Source organism: Calliphora vicina, chromosome 3, assembly GCF_958450345.1.
Source record: "Calliphora vicina chromosome 3, idCalVici1.1, whole genome shotgun sequence".
In the NCBI taxonomy this organism is placed as follows: Eukaryota; Metazoa; Arthropoda; class Insecta; order Diptera; family Calliphoridae; genus Calliphora; species Calliphora vicina.
In genome coordinates this window covers 14524418-14544651 of record NC_088782.1, presented here as the reverse complement: position 1 = coordinate 14544651, position 20234 = coordinate 14524418, and the positions used below count along the sequence as shown (strand labels likewise).

Here is a 20234-nt window from a genome sequence, read left to right as displayed (position 1 = left end):
AAATTAATCCCGATTTCCCGGAAATGAAAAAGTGCGGAAATAAAAACACTAATTATAATAGAACAATCCCTAGAATCCCTGTACCTACTGTTCGTAGATGGACTGTCATACGGATTAATCCAAATTAAATGAACGTATAATTTCTTAAAAATTGTATAAAGGCTATTTGTAATAGATTTGAATTAAAGAAAGAATTAATCATTCAATAAATTTGGTTAAGTATTTTTCAAATGGATTAATATTAAAAAAACTTAAATGATACAATAAGGATGAATAATGAATTCAATACGTTTGATGAACTAATGAAATTAAGCCTATGAATTAATTCGTAATGAATTTAATTAAGAAATAATTCTTTTGAACGTTTGAGTAGAAGTAAACAATTTTTATATTGGCTTATTTTGTCAAAACATGAAGTTAAAATAAGATTTTTTTTTACGATTTTGAAATACATAAATGTAATGGAAATTTGAACTTATTACAATCTCCAAAATATTGTTTGAAATTAATTTTTGTTAATAAAACTGTTTAATTGGTTCATGCACTCGGAAAGTAAAATAAATTACAAAAACATAATAAAAATATCGATACAAATTAAAAAGCTTTTATTATAATTTTGTTTAATTACATTGTACATTCATTCACACATACATATGTATTCAAATTACGCTATTAAAATTTTTGACAAACATTTGAATTAATTATTAATGAAAAAAATATGTATAAAAAAATAAAAAAAATAATTAAATATGTACACTGGGTTAAACGAATTAAAAAAAAAATCTCCAATAAAATAAAAATCTTAAATAATAAACTAGAATTTGTTTATGAAAACCAATAAGATTTTTAATTTTATAAGTTCTATTTTACCAAAATTATCGATATAGAAACAATCGATTTTTTATATGGAAAAAAATAATGTGAATTTTTTGCTATGAAAAAATGATATAGAGGTGAATACAAAATAAAATTCTAATTGACAAAATTTACCCTCATAAGTTATGCTACACATTTTATTACTTCATATTCAGCTTTTGTATATATACTCAATGAAAATATTTTTATTTTATGCTTAAAAGTAGGCAATAACTTTAATTTCATAATATTTAGCTTTTGTATATATACCGAATGACATTTGATTTCTTCCAGTTGTTGTTGCTTTTTGTACATGCACGAGAAAAAGAAGAAGAATCATTAATAGTAGCAGAAATTTTTTAGACGCGATTAATTTTGATAAGTTTTCAAATCATAATATCACCCCTTAAAAACTTGTTAAATAATATTTAATTTATAGAAAAATGAAATATAAGAACTTTATTGCAATAATATTATGAAATTGTAACACAAAACTGTGATTTAAGCACTTAAAATTGCTAATGAAAATTTCTCCAACTCGTGCACGGTCTACTCTGCTACATAATTGATTAATTTTTTTTTTTGTAACCACACTCGAGACACACAACTACACACAATATTGTATTGTGCACTTGGAAAATTTATATACATATTGAGGTGAAGATGATGATGATGATCACAATGATGATAAATAAGCTATAACTATTACTAAATGTGTGTAGTGGAACTCTAAGCATTGAATGAACTGAAAAAAAGAAACCAAAATACATATAAATAATGATAAAATAGTGAATTGTGTAAGTTGAAAAACTATGAATTTTTGTTTTTAGTATTAATAACTAAATGATTAAGATAAGAAATTTATTAATATAAAGAAAACTACATGACGGAATCGGGCACAAAAGATTTCGACAGCGTTTTTGTAGAGAATGAAGAGGTGGCCGACGCCAACATTAGCAGCAGCAGTGCCGTCGATTTGGAGGTTGTCGGGGGTAATAACGGCAAAAACGATATCAAAGTGTCTGAGGAGGGTGTAGCTAAATTGACATTTGGTTTTCTAGACGATATGCAAGGTGGCGACAGCAGTTTAGAACCGGGTGAGGTGAAGACACCACCGCCTGGTTCTAGTCCGGCTACGGTTAAGGAATTAACACCTTCACGTTTGGCCCAGGAGAGACCAGATCCTCCGGCCAAGCAATTGGCCAAGGAATCATTAGCCAAAGCTTTAAAAACTGTATCACAATTGGAGGCGGAAGCTTGTGAGGAGAAAGTACGTGCAATTTTAGAATTAGATGCTAAACGGCGCAAAGAGGAAGTGGAAAAACGTAAATTAGAAGCTGAAAAACGTAGACAATCGGGAGAAGCTGATTTGGAAATGGAGCGCAAACGTCAGGATAAGGAGGAGCGTAAAAAACTAAAGAAATTAAAAAAGGGTAGGTGTTTTTTGGAAGAAATATTTAGAAATTTAAAAAATGAGTTATGTACTTATTTTTGTATGAATAGCCAAGAAGGCAGCTGATAAGGCCTTAAATAGCTGTGAGGAGGATAATGAAGATAAGGCTCAAAGAAAGAAGCGTAAAGTGAAAAATGCCAACGAGTCGGAAGACAGCGAGGGTTTATGTTCTTCTGGTGAAGATGGGGAGGATAATGTTACTGCAGAAAAACATGGTAGCATATTAAATTCAGCTATAGCAATACCATCAATGCAACCGGCCCGTTATCCGCCACATTTGCCGCCGCCTCATCTATTACCCGATGCATTTATGGGTGGTTTTCGTCCTATGAATCCTTTTATGCGTGGTCCCCGTCCAGATTTTTCCCATGGACGTGGTGGTTTTATACCGCGTGGTCGTGGTGGTATGCGTGGCGGTCGTATGCCGTTCCAAGGTTTTCGACCGCCATTTTTTTCGGGCATTCCCAACAGTGCGGTTGGCCCACTTAAATTTAATGTGCCCCATGGTCTTCAGCAACGTCATCATCATACACCGCCACCAAATCGCGGCCATTCACCTATACTGCCACCAACTTCGGATTTACAGTGAGTACATATTTATTTAATTTTTTTAATTCGTTTATTGTCCACAAAAATAGTTTATTTATAATCCAGCATTAGTCAGATTTGCGGGTTTTAGTTAGTATTTGTCAATTTCGGAAATTATTCGCAAATCTGAGTTGTATTTGTACAAAAATAAGAAATGTTGTTGAATATAAGACTATTTTTATACGATTTTTTGCTATAGAAATTCTTGTTTGAATACAATAACCTATAGCTAATCCCAATTATAGACAGATAAGCATTTTCCCAACTCGAATTTTAATTTTTGAAAATGTTTATCAAATTCTAATAAGAATTAATTATAGATTTCCTTTATAATTTCTTTGAAAGTTATGGGCAGCTCAAAACAAACATTGTTTTACCAAAATCTGTTAGGTTAGGTTAGGTTTAGAAGGGTGTACACTAAGTGTACTTCCACCCAGAGACCTTGAGGTCCATTGTGATTCCCTTCGATATAGATAGATAAAGATAAAGATGATAGCATTAGAATAAGCAAAAAAGAAGTCCAAAATTCCGTCTGATAAAAAGAATAAGAAAGAAAGGAAAGATTTGTCTTTTTACGGATTTGGACCTGCCGTAGAACGTCCCTTAAATAGCCACCCTATTCCCTTAATGAAACCTAGTATGTTGCTTAGTTTGCAGCCAGCAACATTACCAAGTTCATCCAGAAATCTATTTCCTAGCCATTTAAGTCTGTGAAAATCTGTTAAACTTTATGCTATTTTTTCACTGCACATATTCTTCTTAAAGTTGTGAATTGTTCCAAATCAATTGATGCGACAATCATTGATTAAATCCCAGCTAAATATGTTTCAGGTTTAATACAATAGCGTGTTAAGCTACGTTTAACTGCGAAACTATCTCTAAATCATTAATATAGACAATATGGATATCCAATATTAGATATTTCAAAGACCTTTGCAACGCCGTATATAAGGCCAAAGAAAATTGATTGGTCAAAATCGGGAAAAATTTTGACCCTGAATTATTAATTTAACAAAAAAAAAATTTTTTTAATTTTATTTTCATAAATAAATTAAAAAAAAAATTTCTTTAATTTATTTTTTTAATTATAAAATTTTTTCAAAATAATTTTTTTTTTACAAACACATAATTTTAAAAAAGGGGTTCTTTAATAAATTTTTTATTTATAAAATTTTTTCAAAATATTTTTTAAACAAATTGCCATAAAATTTTTTTCTTTAATAAAATCTTCAAAATATACCTCTTCATATTCTTAAACAAAATCAATTTTATTCCTTTTACTCCCAACAGATGGACAAAGTGTAAACCATCATTATCGTATGCATTTAAACTTAATAAAGAACACAACAAATTCCATGGCATTCAAGCAGATATAAAACAGCCACATAATTTAAATAGAGACCCCTCAGAAGAAAACTGGGATGATGACATTCCTGCTGAGGCAGATGCTGGCAATGAGCAAAAGCCAGATGATCATCATAAACATCAGCAACATGAACAAATACGTAAGAAAGACAAAAAGCACAAATCTCTCTCGAAAGAAAAGAAAAAATCTAAAAATCACAAAGAAAAAGATGCTAAGAATAGGAAATCGAAAAGGTCCAGAACATCGTTGTCATCGTCGTCAGTGACGGCAATAAAACATAAGAAAAAATCAAATAAATCGAGCAGAAGAAAAATTGAAAAAATACGTAAATCCTATGGATCATCGAACAGATCAACACCAACGCAACAACAAGAACATTCTTCTGAAGATACGGAGACGACAAATGAAAATCCCCCAGATGAGCATGAAGAAGATGATAACAACGATCAGCAGCAACAAAAAGATGAAGTTGAAAAAATGCCCACTGAAGCAGAGATACGTAATAAAGTGGAAAATATTAAAAGAGAAAAAGTTGAAACTACTGAATTGAAATTCGAAGATTTTACACTTAAAGTCAAACCTATAATAATCAAAATTGAACCGGTAGAGCAGGAAATAGAGAAACTAACAGAGAATAATAAAGAAACTCAATCCGGAAATAAAAATGAAGTTGATGAAGGATTTGATATATTTGCTGAATCACCACCTCGGCATTCAGCTTCTTCTGCATTGGCGGTAAAACACAATGAAAAAGAATCCGCTGTTGAACTGACTGGTAGTGTAACTCCCCCTTTGCCGCCCTTAAATGATGCTAAACTTCTAAAATCTTCCTCTTTACAAAATGCTTTAGAGATACAAAAACGTATAGATAAATTATTACAACAAGACGACATCAAATTGGAGGCTATTGAAGCGGCCAAAGAACTTTTAATGAAGAAAACTCAAAAACATCAAAGTACAAAGGAAAAATTAACACCTGAAAGGGAATTGAACAAAGCCACTGAACAAAAAACAGTTGAAGAAGAAAGTTCAAAAGCAATAGCTATAATACATAAAGATGATAGCTCAACTGCAAAGGAAAAAAAGGTATATAAAGATAAAGAATCGAGCAAAAAACCCCTAGAGGTCGTCAAAGAAAAAGAAAAACGAAGAGATTCTTCTAAACAAAGAGAGGAAAAGGATGCCAAACTTATGGATACAACTAGAACTTCCTCTAAAGATCGAGAGAAAGATAAGAAAGATGACAAAAAACCTAAAAGCTATGATAAGGACAAGGAAAAGGATTATGATAATAAAGATAAAGATAAGTCGCGCAAAGAAGTTTCCTCAACCTATCGTAATCCCTTTAAAAGATCCATATCACGTGATAGATTCTTTGGTAAAATTGACTCCCGGCGTCGTACACGTACCAAAAGTCGTGAACGTGATTTTTCTATGAAGCGACGTCTCTCTAAGGACCGTAAACGAGGCGATAGTTCCGGCTACAGTTCCAGCAAAATCTCCTCAAAACGACGTATAAGTGGCAGCAGTTCAACCTCAACCATACTCAATCGTTCAAAATCTGGTGAACGAGACATCAAAGAATCTTTAGATTCACTAAATGCGAAGGAAAAGGAACGCAAAGATAGAAAAAGAGAAAAAACCCCGGAATTGAAACAAAAACGTAAACGTTCGTCTTCACCAAAGTGTAAAAGTGACAAAGAAAAAGACACTGCAACTAAATTAAAACCGATTGATAAAGTACCCACAATGAATTTGAAATCAAGCACACCTCCACCTAAGTTAATTAAAAGCCAGGATAAAGTTCAAGAAAAGCCCCTATCGAAAGAGAGCAAGAAATCCAAGTCGCCCGTTAAGACAGCTGCCAAGAAGAGACCTCTTTCATTTACGCAAACTGAATTTTTATTCCCCGAAGAAGGCAATGAAGACGATTTCATAATGGGCGATGATGAGGAGACCAACGATTCATTTAAAAACCTGAAATCACCCAGTGATAAAGAAGATAGTCCTGATACAGATGATTATATGGATAATTGGGAAAACGATGAGGATGTGGATCTCGATATGAATTCAAATATGCCCAATGATTTGTCAACCCCACGAAAATCATCTCCCGACATTACTGAGGAAGATTCGTTTGTAACACGTTTTGTTAACCCCAGTCCACCTAAAGAGTTGTTGAAAAAGCACAGCGAAAAAGAAGCAACAGAAGATCTGCAGAAAGATGTGGAAGCAATGCCGCTTACACCTCCTTTAGTTTTGCTGAAAAAGTTACCAGCGGCACTGGAAGCCAAGGAACGACAACAAGAAAACGTTAAACAAAACAAAGACAGCCAAGAGACCAAAAAACCTGAACTGTTTGGCATGCAGGAATTGTATGATCAATTTATAAAAAGTGTTGAGGCTTCAGGAGTCAATATGAATTCTAATAATAAAGAACCAGCTGCAGTGATCGAAGATGATGCTCCGGAGAAAGCTGATATTTCCAGCGATAATGTAAATGAAACACAAAATCAAAGTGAGGACCCCTTATCAACATCATCTACTTCCACCTCATCCACAACCTCCTCCTCTTCGTCGTCATCATCAGAGTCAAATTCTTCATCCAACTCTTCAAGCTCATCTTCATCAGATTCGTCTTCAGAGGACAGCAATGATGGAGATAAATTCAAAGTATCCAATAAACCGACTGTCAAAAAAATTAAACTCGAGGAAGTCATAGAACCCAACAATTCCTCAATTCAGGATAAAAAATCAAGCGATACTGAAAATATTACTGTTAAATCCCCCATAGTCGAAAGAGAGCCGCGAACACCTTCTCCTACACCCTTGCACAAGAGTTTACTTATAGCACAAACACCTCCCACGCCAGTTTCTCATAGCAAAGCCACTCCCAAATCAGATGTAGCTAAAGATTTCAAAAAACTCAAGAATTTGGAGGCGAACTTATCCCGAATTCAAATGATGAGGGCCAACTATGATTCAAATGATGAAATCAGTGAGGAACTGCATAAAATGGAGATGTTATTCTTGCAAGAAAAGAAAATCATACTGCAGAAATACGCCAAGAATACAGCAGTGGCTGAAAAGCCAGCAGTAATATCTGCCACAACAGTCACAACTGAATTTGTACCCGCTTTGCCAGCTAATGAATATGGCCTACTACCACCACCACCACCGCCATTACCTGAAGAACCCAATAAAATATTTGATGCTAATCGTGAAGCCATTAAGCTGACCATATCTCCCATGAAATTACCCTCCAAACCAGCCATATTTAATATCTCTCAAACAGAGGAAACGGAAAAGAAAACTGTAGAGGATAAAGATGAATTTGATTTCACTGAAAAGCTGGTAAAACCAGCTAAAGAGGTAGCCATTGTTAAGCCAATGATGGAAACTAAAGAGTCCAAGGAATCTAGATCCAGAGATACTCATCGTCATAGGCGTTCCCCGGTCTATGCAGGTAGTCGTGAGAGACAAAGATCGCCCAGCAATTACAGAGAGCGAAATCGCAGATCTGCTTCGCGGAACCGATTTAGTCCTCAGCGTAGAGGTCGAGGTAGATCATTGTCGATAAGTCCTCCTCGGAGAGGAGGTATGGGTGGTATACGTCATGGCACCCCGCCACGAAGAGGAGCTCCTGGCGGTAGGTTTCGTGTTGCAAATAGGAGATCGCGTTCTCGCAGTCCTTTGCGCCAATTTGGCAATAGGCGTGGCAAAGAGGGCAGTCCATTTCGCAGAAAACGTGGGCAACCACAGGATTTGCAACCTCATTACAAAAAGTTTGTGCGCCATCGGGGTTCACGTTCAAGATCGCCCAGATCACCACAAACCAGACCAAGATCTCCCAGAACTCCGCCTCCTAGAAGACGTTCCTACAGTCCAGATCCATATTCGAGATCACCGCTGCCATTTAAACCACCCTCACCACCCATGCGTCGCAGTTTGTCACCAATCGACTCTCCCAGCTCCCCAACAAGACGTTCACGATCTCCACCTTCACCTCGAAGGCCAAGATCGCCTAGATCTCCACGTTCGCCCCGATCACCACAATCGCCCTTATCACCACGCTCACCCAGATCCCCAAGATCTCCTGATTCTCCACCCTCGCACAGATATGACGATCATAGATACAGACGTGATAGCAGCTTTGAAAGGCACTCATCCATGTCACCACATCCCCAGTACTATGCACCAGACTCCTTGGCGGCCGGTGTATCACAACAAGCCTCATCATATTACTACAATGTTTCACCGAATCGCATATCACTGGACGCACGCATAAATATTGTCCTCAACGCACCAGGTGGTAGAGATACGCCGCCTGCTGGTTATGAAGGTTACACAAACTATGCTCAATATGGTGGAGCGGCGTATATGTCTATACCACCGCAACCCATGCCGGATTCGTCTAATAATATGGGTTATTATCCAAATCCCTATGTACCATTGATGCCGTCAGCACACGACGCCCATCATTTATTAGCACCGCCTAACACACATGCCCTGCAACACGCTCCACACTCACATCCACCTAATTTACCGCATCATCTCCATCAACAGCCGCATTCTCCTGCATATTCAAATATACCCACCATAAATAGTGGTGTAGCCGGACCTTCGTCCCCACTGCCACCGAACAACTTCTATTATAATGATTTTAATATGGTACACCAACCCAGCAATCCAGTGCTCAAAGAGCTGCCCAAAGCTCCACTTTCGGTGGCTGTACAAAAGGGAAATGTTTTGGAAATTGTACCCTCAAATGTGGAAACGGCGCAATCTCCTCAATTAAGCCACAAAACAAAAACTTCACCCATTTTGGCCGAAACCATTAAAAGTCATATTGATAAAATTTCATCTATCTCGTGGAAAGATGAAGTCAATAACCGTCATGTTAAGTCAGCCGTAATGCGGCTAAATCGTGGTGGTGAAAATGTGACGAGAAGCATTTTAAAACGATCGGATGCAACCGAGAAACCTGAGTAAGTTGATCACGCTATTTTTTAATGCATCAAATTTAAATAGAAAATTTTTATTTTATAAAATATTCAGTTAAAAATTAAAAATTCTATAAAGATTCGAATTATTTATGAAGCAATTCATGAAACTGCTTTATTTTTAACATTAACTGCATAAGTTTCATTTTTTGTTTTAACTTTTTCTTTGTTCATTCTTTATTACAGCAATTCTGAAAAGAAAAAGGTTTATTTTGAAGATGGCATTTATCCAAGCCGCGACAGTGATGATGAAGATCGCAAACTAATTGAATACAAAATTCGAAGAAAAGTATTGCGTCTGCGTAAAAAGCGCGGCATTGATGTGCCGGCCGCTCGAGAATTGGGCGAAGAGAAATCGAAACAGAAACTACGAAAGCCAAAAATAGATGCAGCTTTGGAAAAATTACCACCACCGCCACCGCCCACAACCATGCCGACAGCAACTCTTCAACAGCCCATCTATTTAAGGCCACCAACTCCAGTACCTTTGGTTTATTTCCATTTCGATTCGGTAGTGCATTCAATGTATGTCTCACAGTTGGAAAAACCCATACCACCACGTCTACTAAATCCCAAATGTGTGCCAGGAGCTGGGCCGCCCTCAACGGCAACAGGAAATACAGGCCCGTGTAGTTCAGCGAATGCTGCGGCAAATCGTTCACCGAATCTTAATATGACCAGTGTATCAGCCGCTACTAAAAAAGAATTAACTACTTTGGCGGCTTTGAATCGTGTGGGAAGAAATGAGAACGCCCTAAATTCGCCCAAAATGGGTGAACACAAACGAGAAAGTCCAAATTCACAACAATCACCCATAATGACAATGAACAAACCGAGTGGTATGCACTTTACACCCACACAGACATCGCCGCAAATGTCTCCTTTGCATGGACCTGTCATACGTCATCCTCCATCTCCTGTAAGTTTTGGGCCTATGCGCATCAACAACTTCATGCGCCTACCGCCGTCGCCCTTGACAAGAGCTACCGCAGTACCGCCACAAATGCAAACCCCACCACCAAATATGGTTAATTTGCCGCCAGGCATGCGACATCCCCAATACAGTATGCCACCACCAAATTTAATGCCACCGGGCATGCCACCAGAAGCCAAATATAGTTCGGTGGGAGGCGGCTCACCTTATGCAGCAATGCCACAACCGCCACCTGGCTACCATGGCTACGGTCAACGTCCCATGAATCCAGGCTTCTTTATGGGGCCAGCTTCAACTCACACCATGCATCCGCCACCTCCCATACCGGCGAATACTCACGCGAAGGACAAGGATCATATGCTTCATCACCATCAGCAGCAACATCAGCACCACCACCATCATCCTCATCCACTTCATCCTCACCCACATGCGCATGCGCACCTGCATCCACAGCAACATCAGGCACATCATCATAATCAGCATAAACATCCGCCTCCTCTGCCCCCGCCTATTGGCAGTAGTGTGGTTGCTGCTAGTCCCCAGGCCATGATAGCGCCCTATAATGTAAAAAAGACTGTTAATTGAATTAAAATTAAACAACCAACCAACCAAACTAATAAGCGTCGTAAATGCTATCTTTAAAGTCCATAACATGAATTTGATTTCGTCGTACACACACAGCTGCAAAGTGTATAAGAGACGTAACAAACCCAAACCAAACTCTTTTTGTATTTAAATATTTTCGTAATTATTTCGTAGTATATATTTTACTTTCTATCTTACGCTATTTTAATAATAATAATCCTGAATTATAATTTCTATTTTTTAGTTGAAGCGACACTTTTTATCAAATACATTTTTAAAACTCGCCATTATTTTATAGAACTTTTCATACTTCTTTAAGGATTTATTTAGCAAAACAAAATTTCCTAAAATTATTTAAGGTTCTACTAGGATTCGGCAAGCTTTGTGACAATAACTGAAATTGGTGTAATTTTTTTAGTATTATTTCTCCCCACCCTGTCAGTCACCCCTTCTCTGCTCACAAAAAAAAAAAAACAACTGTATTCAAATATCGAATATTTTTTTCGTCTACACAAACGAAGCAATTATTCTTTGTTAAAAGTAATTAATTGAATTGTTTTCTAGTTTTTTTGTTAATTTTTCCTAAACAAATTGAAATTTAGTTTATTTTTATTTTATTTAATAATTTAATTTATTACTTACTGTAAAACAAAACCACGTAAAACTTGAAAAATACAATTTTGTAAGTGTTCATTGAATTTAAATTTAGCTCGTAGTTCTAACTATGTAAAATTTATTTAATTATTATTTTTATTTCATATTTGGTATGTATGTATGTTAATTCAATATCTCTATATAGATAAATAAAAACAAAATTACATACTTATTATAAACACTTTAAAAAAGTTTTAAGTAGTTTTAAAAGAAAAAAAATATGAACTTTTAAAGAAAAAACAAAAAATAATTAATTTCATTAAAATCAAAGTAATAAAAACAAAAAAGTACTAAAAATAAAACACAATAATAAATGTTTCTATAACATAAATGAATGATTGCTGGTATGATGGGTGAATGATGTTATGCCTTCACTATTATTGAAGTTTTTAGCTGGCGGAGCTAGTAACGTTTTAGATCCTGACGAATGACTGGTGGAATCGGATGAGTTTGATCGTTTTTGACTTGGTCTCAATTTTCTAAATGGGGGGCGATATTGTTAAAAAAAGCATGGATGATTATTTAGTAATGTTTACAAGTTTTAAATATAACAGACAATTTAAAGTATATTAATTTTAAAACACTGAATTTGAAATATTAAAATTTAAAATTTTCAGTTTTATAAAAATTTAAAAATTTTCTATTTCATGGAATTTCGAATTTAAAAAAATGTACAATGCATGGAGAGGTGAAGTTTGTAGTTTCAGGCACTTTTCAAAAATTGGCGTTTCAAAGAATTTTAAAATTTTTACATTTTCAGGCCTGTCACACATTTTGTTCGGAATGGTTTCAATTCCATAGTTTTTATTCCGATCGATTTCGTTTTAGGTTCTTTAGATTCCGTGTAACTTATAAATTCAAAAAAATATTTAATAATTTCATATTTCTGATTTTAATTTGACAACGTTTTTAATATTAAAACAAAACTGAAGTTTTTGGTACAGAAATTGATTAAAATTTGTAGAAAAACAAATAAATATCAATTCCACTTTGAAAACTGAAAGTGGTTTCATTCCGAAAGAAATTTTCGTTTTACTTTTTCTGAAGAAACAAAATGCGGAATTAATTCCACTTTCGATCGGAAATTCTGTGACAGGCCTGTATGTTTAGAATTTCAAAATTGTTATTTTCAAAAAAAAAAAATCAATTCAATAGAAAGTTTTATTTTAATAGAGTGAAATTGAATTCACTGTATTTTTCAATATTTTTTGTATTATAAAAATTTTTAAATTTTAATTAAAATTTAATACTTATTGTGAGGCAGAGCTAAATTTTGAATTAATCCTTTTCACAACAAAAAATAATTGAATGAAATTTAAATCAAATCAAACGAATTAGGCAGAAATGAATTTCAATTCATTTCCAATTTGTAAAAATGAGTTGCAATTCGTTTTCAATTCAAATGAATCTGTAAAATGAATTGAATTCAAAATCAATTCAAATGAACTGGCAATGAATTACAATTCACTTTGACAATTTTAGAAACGAATTGCAATTCATTCTACAAATTCAAATTGCAATTCATTTGAATTGGAAATGAATTGCAAATAATTTTTACCAAATTCATTTGAATTGACTCAAATTTCATTCAATTCATTTGTCTGTGTTGAATATTTAGTTCTACCCTAAACACAGTTTTAAAAATCTAAAATGCACCGGAAACCTATTGACAATCTTTTTAAAGATTGACTCACTTTTGCATCACAGTGTACATATTTAGTCAGACAAAAAACTGCAAATCTAACAATATCAATTAAAAATCTGGCTACCGCAAATCTTATATTCTTTTGGAAGAAAACATATTCGAATTACAAAGAAAAATTTGAATGTAAATCGAATTACGAAATTACGCAGTTATCTAAACTGTATAAGAGTAACGGTTATGTTTTTAAAATCACTCGATTTACAGAACATGACTGCAACCATACCTTTTTTCTTCCAATTCCTTGCGCTGATGATTTATGGCAATTACTCGCTTTTCTAATTCCTTACGTTCTGTCTTCAGTTCTCCCAGTTCTTGATAATGTTTTTTCGCCTGTTCTTTGATTCTGATCGCCTCCTTTTTACGTTCCCGTATAGCAGAATACTAAACCACAAACAATTAACATTCAATTGTTAATTATTGCTTTTGAAAAATTAATAAACACTCACTCACCTCTCTGTCTAGATGATCCATAAAACGATGGCGATGTTTCTCTTGAAACATCATTATGCGATATGTGTTCAAACCATCCAAAGAGGGTTCTGGATGAAAAAGTTCCTTGAGGTGTGCCGGCATATCGTTGCCCAATTTGCATGCCCGTGTTGATCTACCACACATGGGACATTTATAAATTTGTGGACCATTAACCGTAGTTTCGCTGATATTTTGTATGCATTCATGACAGCATACATGATTACAGGCGAGCAAATAAAATTGCCGAGCTTTGTTTATGTACTGCTCATAGCAACGATTACAATGGATCCAATGTGTATAGGGAGGACTGGAGGTTTTCGTTGATTCGTTAGAATTTGAGGTAGATGGTTTCTGTTGTTGTTGGGCCATAGTTTGTAATTGAATATACTAAAAAAAAAACTATTAACTATTAAACTATTGTATTGCTCTCACAGTTTTATGGATTAATTTATTTCTAAACACAATCTGTATTTGTATTTAAAGATTAATGATAACGTGTGAAATCTTAATTTATACTCGTACTTAATTGAAAACGCATCTATAAACAGCTGACACCTGAAATTTAGTTTACAAATTTATTGTATTAAATTAAAATTTATTTAAATTATGTATGTATGTATTTTCTGTTAATTCAATAAAATGCTCTCACTTTTACTTACAATGTTAACAATTTATTTATTGATTACCGTTATATTTCTGGTTTTGATTACCGCCTTTTCCGGTTCGAATAACCGGTTTTTAAGAATTGAGGTATAAATTAAGTTTAAATTATATTTTTATTAAAACAAATATCTTTCAATCTTTTAAACATTCAATTTAAATGATTTGAGGACATACGATTCATTAATTTATTTTTTATTAAAGAAGAAATAGAAAAACATGTTCAATTCTAAAAGTAGAAGTGGGATTAACTGTTAAAATTGCTAGTAGCTAGTTGTTGCAATAGTAGTTTTTTTGTTTTTGTTCCGGATTGTCGAATAACTCGAAAACCATCTTTTTGTAAAAAACCGGTTTAAAAAAGGGTTTGTTGAATAACTTGAAAACCGGTTTGACAAGCTTTCATTAAAATAAATTTACAGATTATTTTGGCGGGTTTTTGAAAGAAAAATATTACCATCACTGTAGAACAGGGATGGCAAATTAAATTTTATAATTGTGCCAAAAATTGTACAATTTATACAAAAACCAAAAAGTATAAAATTTATATATAGAAGAAGCTATGTCAAATTATGAACCGATTATTTAAAATTAGGCAGTGTAATTTTTAATTGCATTCCGAATTTATAGACATTAATAATTATTATATGGGATCTGGGAATATTTGTTTATAAAATTTTTTTCGGGAATTTTCGGGACTTTTTTTCTTTTATAGTTGCAGTATAATTTTTGCACAGCTAAAACAGTTTTTTTGTGATTTATTGCAAATGGAATGATTGGATATCTGTGGATTTTATCGATACTAGTAATAGAAAATCAGTTCCAGTAATATGGCAACAGAAAACTAACAAAAGAAAATGTCAAAATGGTTGTGGTTTGGAAAGAGGGACTTATATATATCACACTCGTTGAGTATTGAGGATTGTTTTTTTCTCTGATATTTTTTTTTCAAAATTGATGTATAATTTTAAAATTGCACAAAATGAGTCACTAGTGTACTATTATACTTTTCCATATCGAAATGTACCAAAAAAAAGTACAATAGTACCAATTTTTCCATCCCTGTTGTAGAAGTGTCAAAATAAAACAAGAAGAAGAAGCACAAATATATTGACTAGACGAATCAATTTTTTTCTACAAACCAACAAAAATTTTTAAGAATTTTTCATCTTATTAGTTTTTTAAGCCGAACTATTAACAAATAAACATCTTTATTTTGTTTATATAAATAATAAAACATTGAGTGCAATTAAATATAAATAACCTAGAAACGTAACAAATGTTTATTAAAAAAAATACAGCAGAACATTGTTAATGAGATTCTTACAACAATAATAGCAGCGGCAGCTTAACAAGCCACGTCGAAGAACTTTATTATCCAAATACCAAAAAAAGATAGAAAGATAAAAAATTAATAATTTCCATTAAAATAAACAAAACGACAGTAATATACACAACGAAGCCGCTATGGGGTTGGCGGCTAAACTTTATGTAGTGTCTCTGCTGTTAATGGCCGGTAGTAGTCGTTATCGGGTTTTGGGCGATGAACATAATCACAAAGTGAGTTTCAAAAGAGATTAGTAAAAAATCTGTTGTTGAATTAAATTTAATCATTTTTGTAGTACAATGATGGTGAAGAGGTGGTATTATGGATGAATACTGTGGGTCCTTATCACAATCGCCAAGAGACTTATGCCTATTTTAGTTTGCCCTTTTGCAGTGGCTCCAAATCGAGCATATCACATTATCATGAAACCCTTAGTGAGGCATTACAGGGTGTGGAGTTGGAATTCAGTGGTTATGAAATTGAATTCAATCGTAAGTTTTTTTATATTTATATATGTTTTATAAAACATAATATATTTAAAATTTTATTTTTGTTTGTTTTAGGTGAAGTTGCTACCACCGTCATTTGTATGGTTGACTTGACGGAGGATAAAGTCAAGGCCTTCACCTATGCCGTCATGAATGAATATTGGTATCAAATGTATATCGATGGCCTGCCCATTTGGGGCAAGGTAGGCGAAAAAGACGAAAAGGATGGCAAATATTATATTTACACCCATAAGAAATTCGATATTGGCCGTAATGGCCAACAAATTGTGGACATTAGTTTGACTACCGAGAAGAAGGAATTATTGGTGGCTGGTTCGAAAATAAAATTTTCGTATGAAGTCAATTGGAAGCCAAGTGTGGTGGAATTTAAGGATCGTTTTGATAAATATTTGGATCCAAATTTCTTTCAACATCGGGTAAGTTTAGTATAAATTTAAAAGAGAAGATATGTTTCTGGAATTTTCAACATACTATAATTTTTGAATCATACCATAAATGTCTGCGGAAATCTTTACAGAAACATTTCTAGCTTGCCAGAAAATTTTGTAGCGTAAGAGAAAACTTTTCTAGAACATTTTGTAGAATGTACAATGCGAGACTATCTCCATAGACGATTTTGAAGAATGCGATAAGATCTCTGTACACGATTTTGTAGAATGCGAGAAGATTTTGTTGAATGCGAGAATATCTCTATAGAAGATTTTATAGAATGCGAGATCTCTGTATTACATTTTGTAGAATAAACAATTTTGTAGAATGCGAAAGGATCTCCATAAACGATTTTGTAGAATGCGAGAAGATTTTGTAGCATGAGAGAATATTTAGTAGAATGCGGGAAGATCTCTAGAAAATTGTAGAGAATGCTAGATCTCTATACATGATTTTGTAGCATGCGAGAAGATCTCTTTAGAACATTTTGTAGAACGCGAAAAGATTTTGTAGCATGCGAGAAGAAATCTATAGACGATTTTATAGAATGCGAGAACATCTCTATATAAGATATTGTAGAATACGAGATCTCAATAGAAGATTTTGTATCATGCGAGAGATCTCTATAGAACGTTCTGTAGAATGCGAAAAGATTTTTATAGAAGATTTTGAAAAATGCGAGATCTCTATAAAAGACAATCACCCCTATCGCGAATCAATATTTCACGTGAAATATTTTCCTTTTTTCGTTCAACTTTGTTCACGTGAAAAAATTCCCCTTGTTGTGAAATTTTTAGATGGAATTTTGTAAACAATAAACAGCTGTTACGAACAAAATCAACTATTGTGAATGTAAAGTTCATCGTGATATTCCCGATAGCAATTTTCCCTTCGAGGGAAATGAATATTTCATGGGAACAAAATTTCACATGTTATTGCCGATAGGGGTGAATGTAAATTGTTTAGGACGATACAAATTTCCTAGAATTCCTTCTAGTATGCGTGAAAAATGATAAAAGTTTTGGTCCGACAAGAAATTTAGAATATTCATTTGATTTATTGTAGTAAAAAATTAAAAAAAAAAATTCAACTGTATGTTTTATTTCCAATTTACTTTTAAAACTCCTCATTTTACAGATTCACTGGTTCAGTATTTTCAACAGTTTCATGATGGTCATATTCTTGGTGGGTCTAGTATCCATGATTTTAATGCGTACATTACGCAAAGATTATGCTCGTTACAGTAAAGATGAGGAAATGGATGATATGGTAAGTCAAGAAAACATTTAAATCTTTAACAGAAAAATCTACAAAAAAAAACTTATATTTTAAAAGGAGCGCGATTTGGGCGATGAATATGGTTGGAAACAAGTACATGGTGATGTTTTCCGTTCACCACCACATACCTTATTATTTTCGGCTTTAATTGGTGCTGGCTATCAATTGATATCGGTAGTATTTTGCGTTATTATCTTTGCCATTGTTGGAGAACTATACACTGAGTGAGTTAAACTTGCAATTTGCTTTTAAAACTATAATTTTATTAAATTACATTTGAATTTTCAAGACGTGGTTCTATGCTGTCTACTGCTATTTTTGTTTATGCTGCTACTTCTCCCATCAATGGCTATTTTGGTGGCTCTCTTTATGCCCGTTTGGGTGGACGCATGTGGATTAGACAAATGTTGGTGTCGGCGTTTATGGTGCCCGTGTTTGTTTGTGGCACAGCGTTTTTCATAAATTTCATTGCCATTGGTTATCATGCCTCCAGAGCCATACCATTTGGCACCATGGTAGCTGTCACCTGTATATGTTTCTTTGTTATACTACCATTGACGTTGGTTGGCACTGTGGTGGGGCGTAACTTGGATGGCCAGCCGGATTATCCCTGCCGTGTCAATGCTGTACCCCGACCCATACCGGAAAAGAAGTGGTTTATGGAACCAGCCATTATTATACTATTGGGTGGTATTTTACCTTTTGGCTCTATATTCATAGAAATGTAAGTTAAAAACAAACCCCTGTCCAACCAAAAAAAAAACTAATTTATTTTACAATTTTATGTTATTTAGGTATTTCATCTTTACTTCATTCTGGGCCTATAAAATCTACTACGTTTATGGTTTTATGCTGTTGGTATTCACCATTCTAACCATAGTCACGGTGTGCGTAACCATTGTTTGCACATATTTCTTATTAAACGCTGAAGATTATAGATGGCAATGGACTAGTTTTATGTCAGCTGCCTCTACCTCCATCTATGTGTATGCATATTCATTTTACTATTTCTTCTTTAAAACGAAGTAAGTTTTCTTTAATCTATTGTTGTGCATCATATATAATTTGTTTCTTAAATATGTATTTTTGTTTTATTGCAGAATGTATGGTTTATTCCAGACCGCTTTCTATTTCGGTTATATGGCCTTATTTAGTGGTGCTTTAGGTATTATATGCGGTACTGTTGGTTATATAGGCACAAGTGTTTTTGTACGCAAAATCTATTCCAATGTTAAAATAGACTAGATAATTAACTTCAACATCTTCAACCCTTCCCACACCCACACACACATTTCAATTCCTCTTCTAAGCGTACCAGCTATATATATTTTTTATTTGTCTTATATATAAAAATGCCGACTACAAAACTTTAATTATCTGCTCTTGCTATTTCTCCCAAAATGTTTATCATAAAAACACAAAAAATAAAAATGAAAAAACAAAAAAAAAAAAAAAAAATATTTCTAATACTAGTTTAAGAAATCCGTAACGCCAGAGAAAACAATAATTAATAATGTCGCATAGTCTTAATTATATTTTCTCTTTTGTTTTTTGTATATTTTAAATAATTTAGTTTAACCGGAAAATTTTGTATTCAAAATTTTCATTACTTTTCCTCTTCGACTACTACTTATTTATAAATATGTAATATTAATTATATAATAATTATTTTATGAGTTTTTTTTGTTGTTCGTTGGCAGAACTTTGTTTGTTTAAATTTGGGTTTTTAGTATTATTTTCTTTCATTCATGCATTGTTTTTGTCGTCGTTCTTTTGTTGGCTTTAGCAATTTGTCGTAACTTCTTTTTAATTGAACTTGTAGTAACTATTTCTATTAAAAATAATGTAAAAAAACGAACATAAAACCATAATGTAATAAGAAAACCAAATAATAAAAAGTAAAAACAAAATGTTAATTAAAAATAAAAAAACACAACACACACAAAAACAGTTCTGCTGTAAACAATTTTAAATCAAATGTTTTATTTTAGGATAATGCTATTTTTAAAAGCGATGAGTTGAAAATTTAGTTAAAACAAGTAAGAGTGCTATATTCGGCTATGCCGAATTTTATATACCCTTCACCTTTGTTGTGGATGCATCATTATTTTTTATAATTAGTATATAGGTATGTATGTACATTGCCCACTTTCAGCTTACAGCATCCTAAATTTATCAAGAACACAAAAAACAACAACAACGCCAAACGAAACAGAACACCAAAAGAAAAAACAAAATACGCAAGGCAATGAAACCAACACACATCCAAACATACGTTTAATTGTATAAAAAACCACAACAACGCCAAAAGAAAAACAAAATACGCAAAGCATGTACATTCAAACATACCCCAGCGGGAAAAAGATGCAGTAAAGAGGCCTTCCTAAAGGCCTTCTTTTGCAGACACAAGGACTTCTAGC

General features: G+C 33.6%; 3 protein-coding genes across 6 annotated transcripts; 2 read left to right on the top strand and 1 right to left on the bottom strand.

Annotated features, from left to right (window-relative positions):
* The first annotated feature begins 1078 nt into the window (after positions 1-1078).
* Positions 1079-11752, top strand: l(3)psg2 (lethal (3) persistent salivary gland 2). 4 transcript variants are annotated; one of them, XM_065505243.1, is made up of 5 exons: positions 1079-1652; positions 1731-2288; positions 2359-2893; positions 4187-9250; positions 9452-11752. In XM_065505243.1, the coding sequence occupies exons 2-5, from the start codon at positions 1739-1741 to the stop codon at positions 10782-10784; spliced, it is 7482 nt and encodes a 2493-aa protein (XP_065361315.1). In that variant the 5' UTR covers positions 1079-1652; positions 1731-1738; the 3' UTR covers positions 10785-11752. The 4 variants fall into 4 exon arrangements, with proteins under 4 accessions (XP_065361315.1, XP_065361317.1, XP_065361316.1 ...); XM_065505245.1 differs by having other exon boundaries at positions 1713-2288; XM_065505244.1 differs by having other exon boundaries at positions 1708-2288.
* A 5-nt stretch (positions 11753-11757) lies between these two features.
* vilya lies at positions 11758-14047 on the bottom strand. The gene is made up of 3 exons (XM_065504159.1): positions 13594-14047; positions 13367-13524; positions 11758-11917 (listed from the first exon to the last, which is right to left on the bottom strand). Exons 1-3 carry the CDS (start codon positions 13981-13983, stop codon positions 11758-11760), a joined length of 708 nt encoding a protein of 235 aa, XP_065360231.1. The 5' UTR covers positions 13984-14047.
* A 1333-nt stretch (positions 14048-15380) lies between these two features.
* TM9SF3 (transmembrane 9 superfamily protein member 3) lies at positions 15381-19792 on the top strand. Its single transcript, XM_065503242.1, has 8 exons — positions 15381-15831; positions 15894-16089; positions 16162-16523; positions 17674-17805; positions 17872-18038; positions 18104-18538; positions 18609-18839; positions 18915-19792. The coding sequence occupies exons 1-8, from the start codon at positions 15739-15741 to the stop codon at positions 19057-19059; spliced, it is 1761 nt and encodes a 586-aa protein (XP_065359314.1). The 5' UTR covers positions 15381-15738; the 3' UTR covers positions 19060-19792.
* Positions 19793-20234: the final 442 nt, after the last annotated feature.

What these genes read in the sequence shown, in the direction of transcription:
- vilya (XM_065504159.1), bottom strand. Translation starts at nt 13,983, where the DNA reads ATGGCCCAACAACAACAGAAACCATCTACCTCAAATTCTAACGAATCA. An exon ending in TGGATCATCTAGACAGAGAG is followed by an intron (nt 13,525 to 13,593) that starts GTGAGTGAGTGT and finishes TTTGTGGTTTAG; the next exon opens with TATTCTGCTATACGGGAACG. An exon ending in AAGGAATTGGAAGAAAAAAG is followed by an intron (nt 11,918 to 13,366) that starts GTATGGTTGCAG and finishes CCCCCCATTTAG; the next exon opens with AAAATTGAGACCAAGTCAAA.
- TM9SF3 (XM_065503242.1), top strand. Translation starts at nt 15,739, where the DNA reads ATGGGGTTGGCGGCTAAACTTTATGTAGTGTCTCTGCTGTTAATGGCC. An exon ending in TTATGAAATTGAATTCAATC is followed by an intron (nt 16,090 to 16,161) that starts GTAAGTTTTTTT and finishes TGTTTGTTTTAG; the next exon opens with GTGAAGTTGCTACCACCGTC. An exon ending in ATGAGGAAATGGATGATATG is followed by an intron (nt 17,806 to 17,871) that starts GTAAGTCAAGAA and finishes ATATTTTAAAAG; the next exon opens with GAGCGCGATTTGGGCGATGA.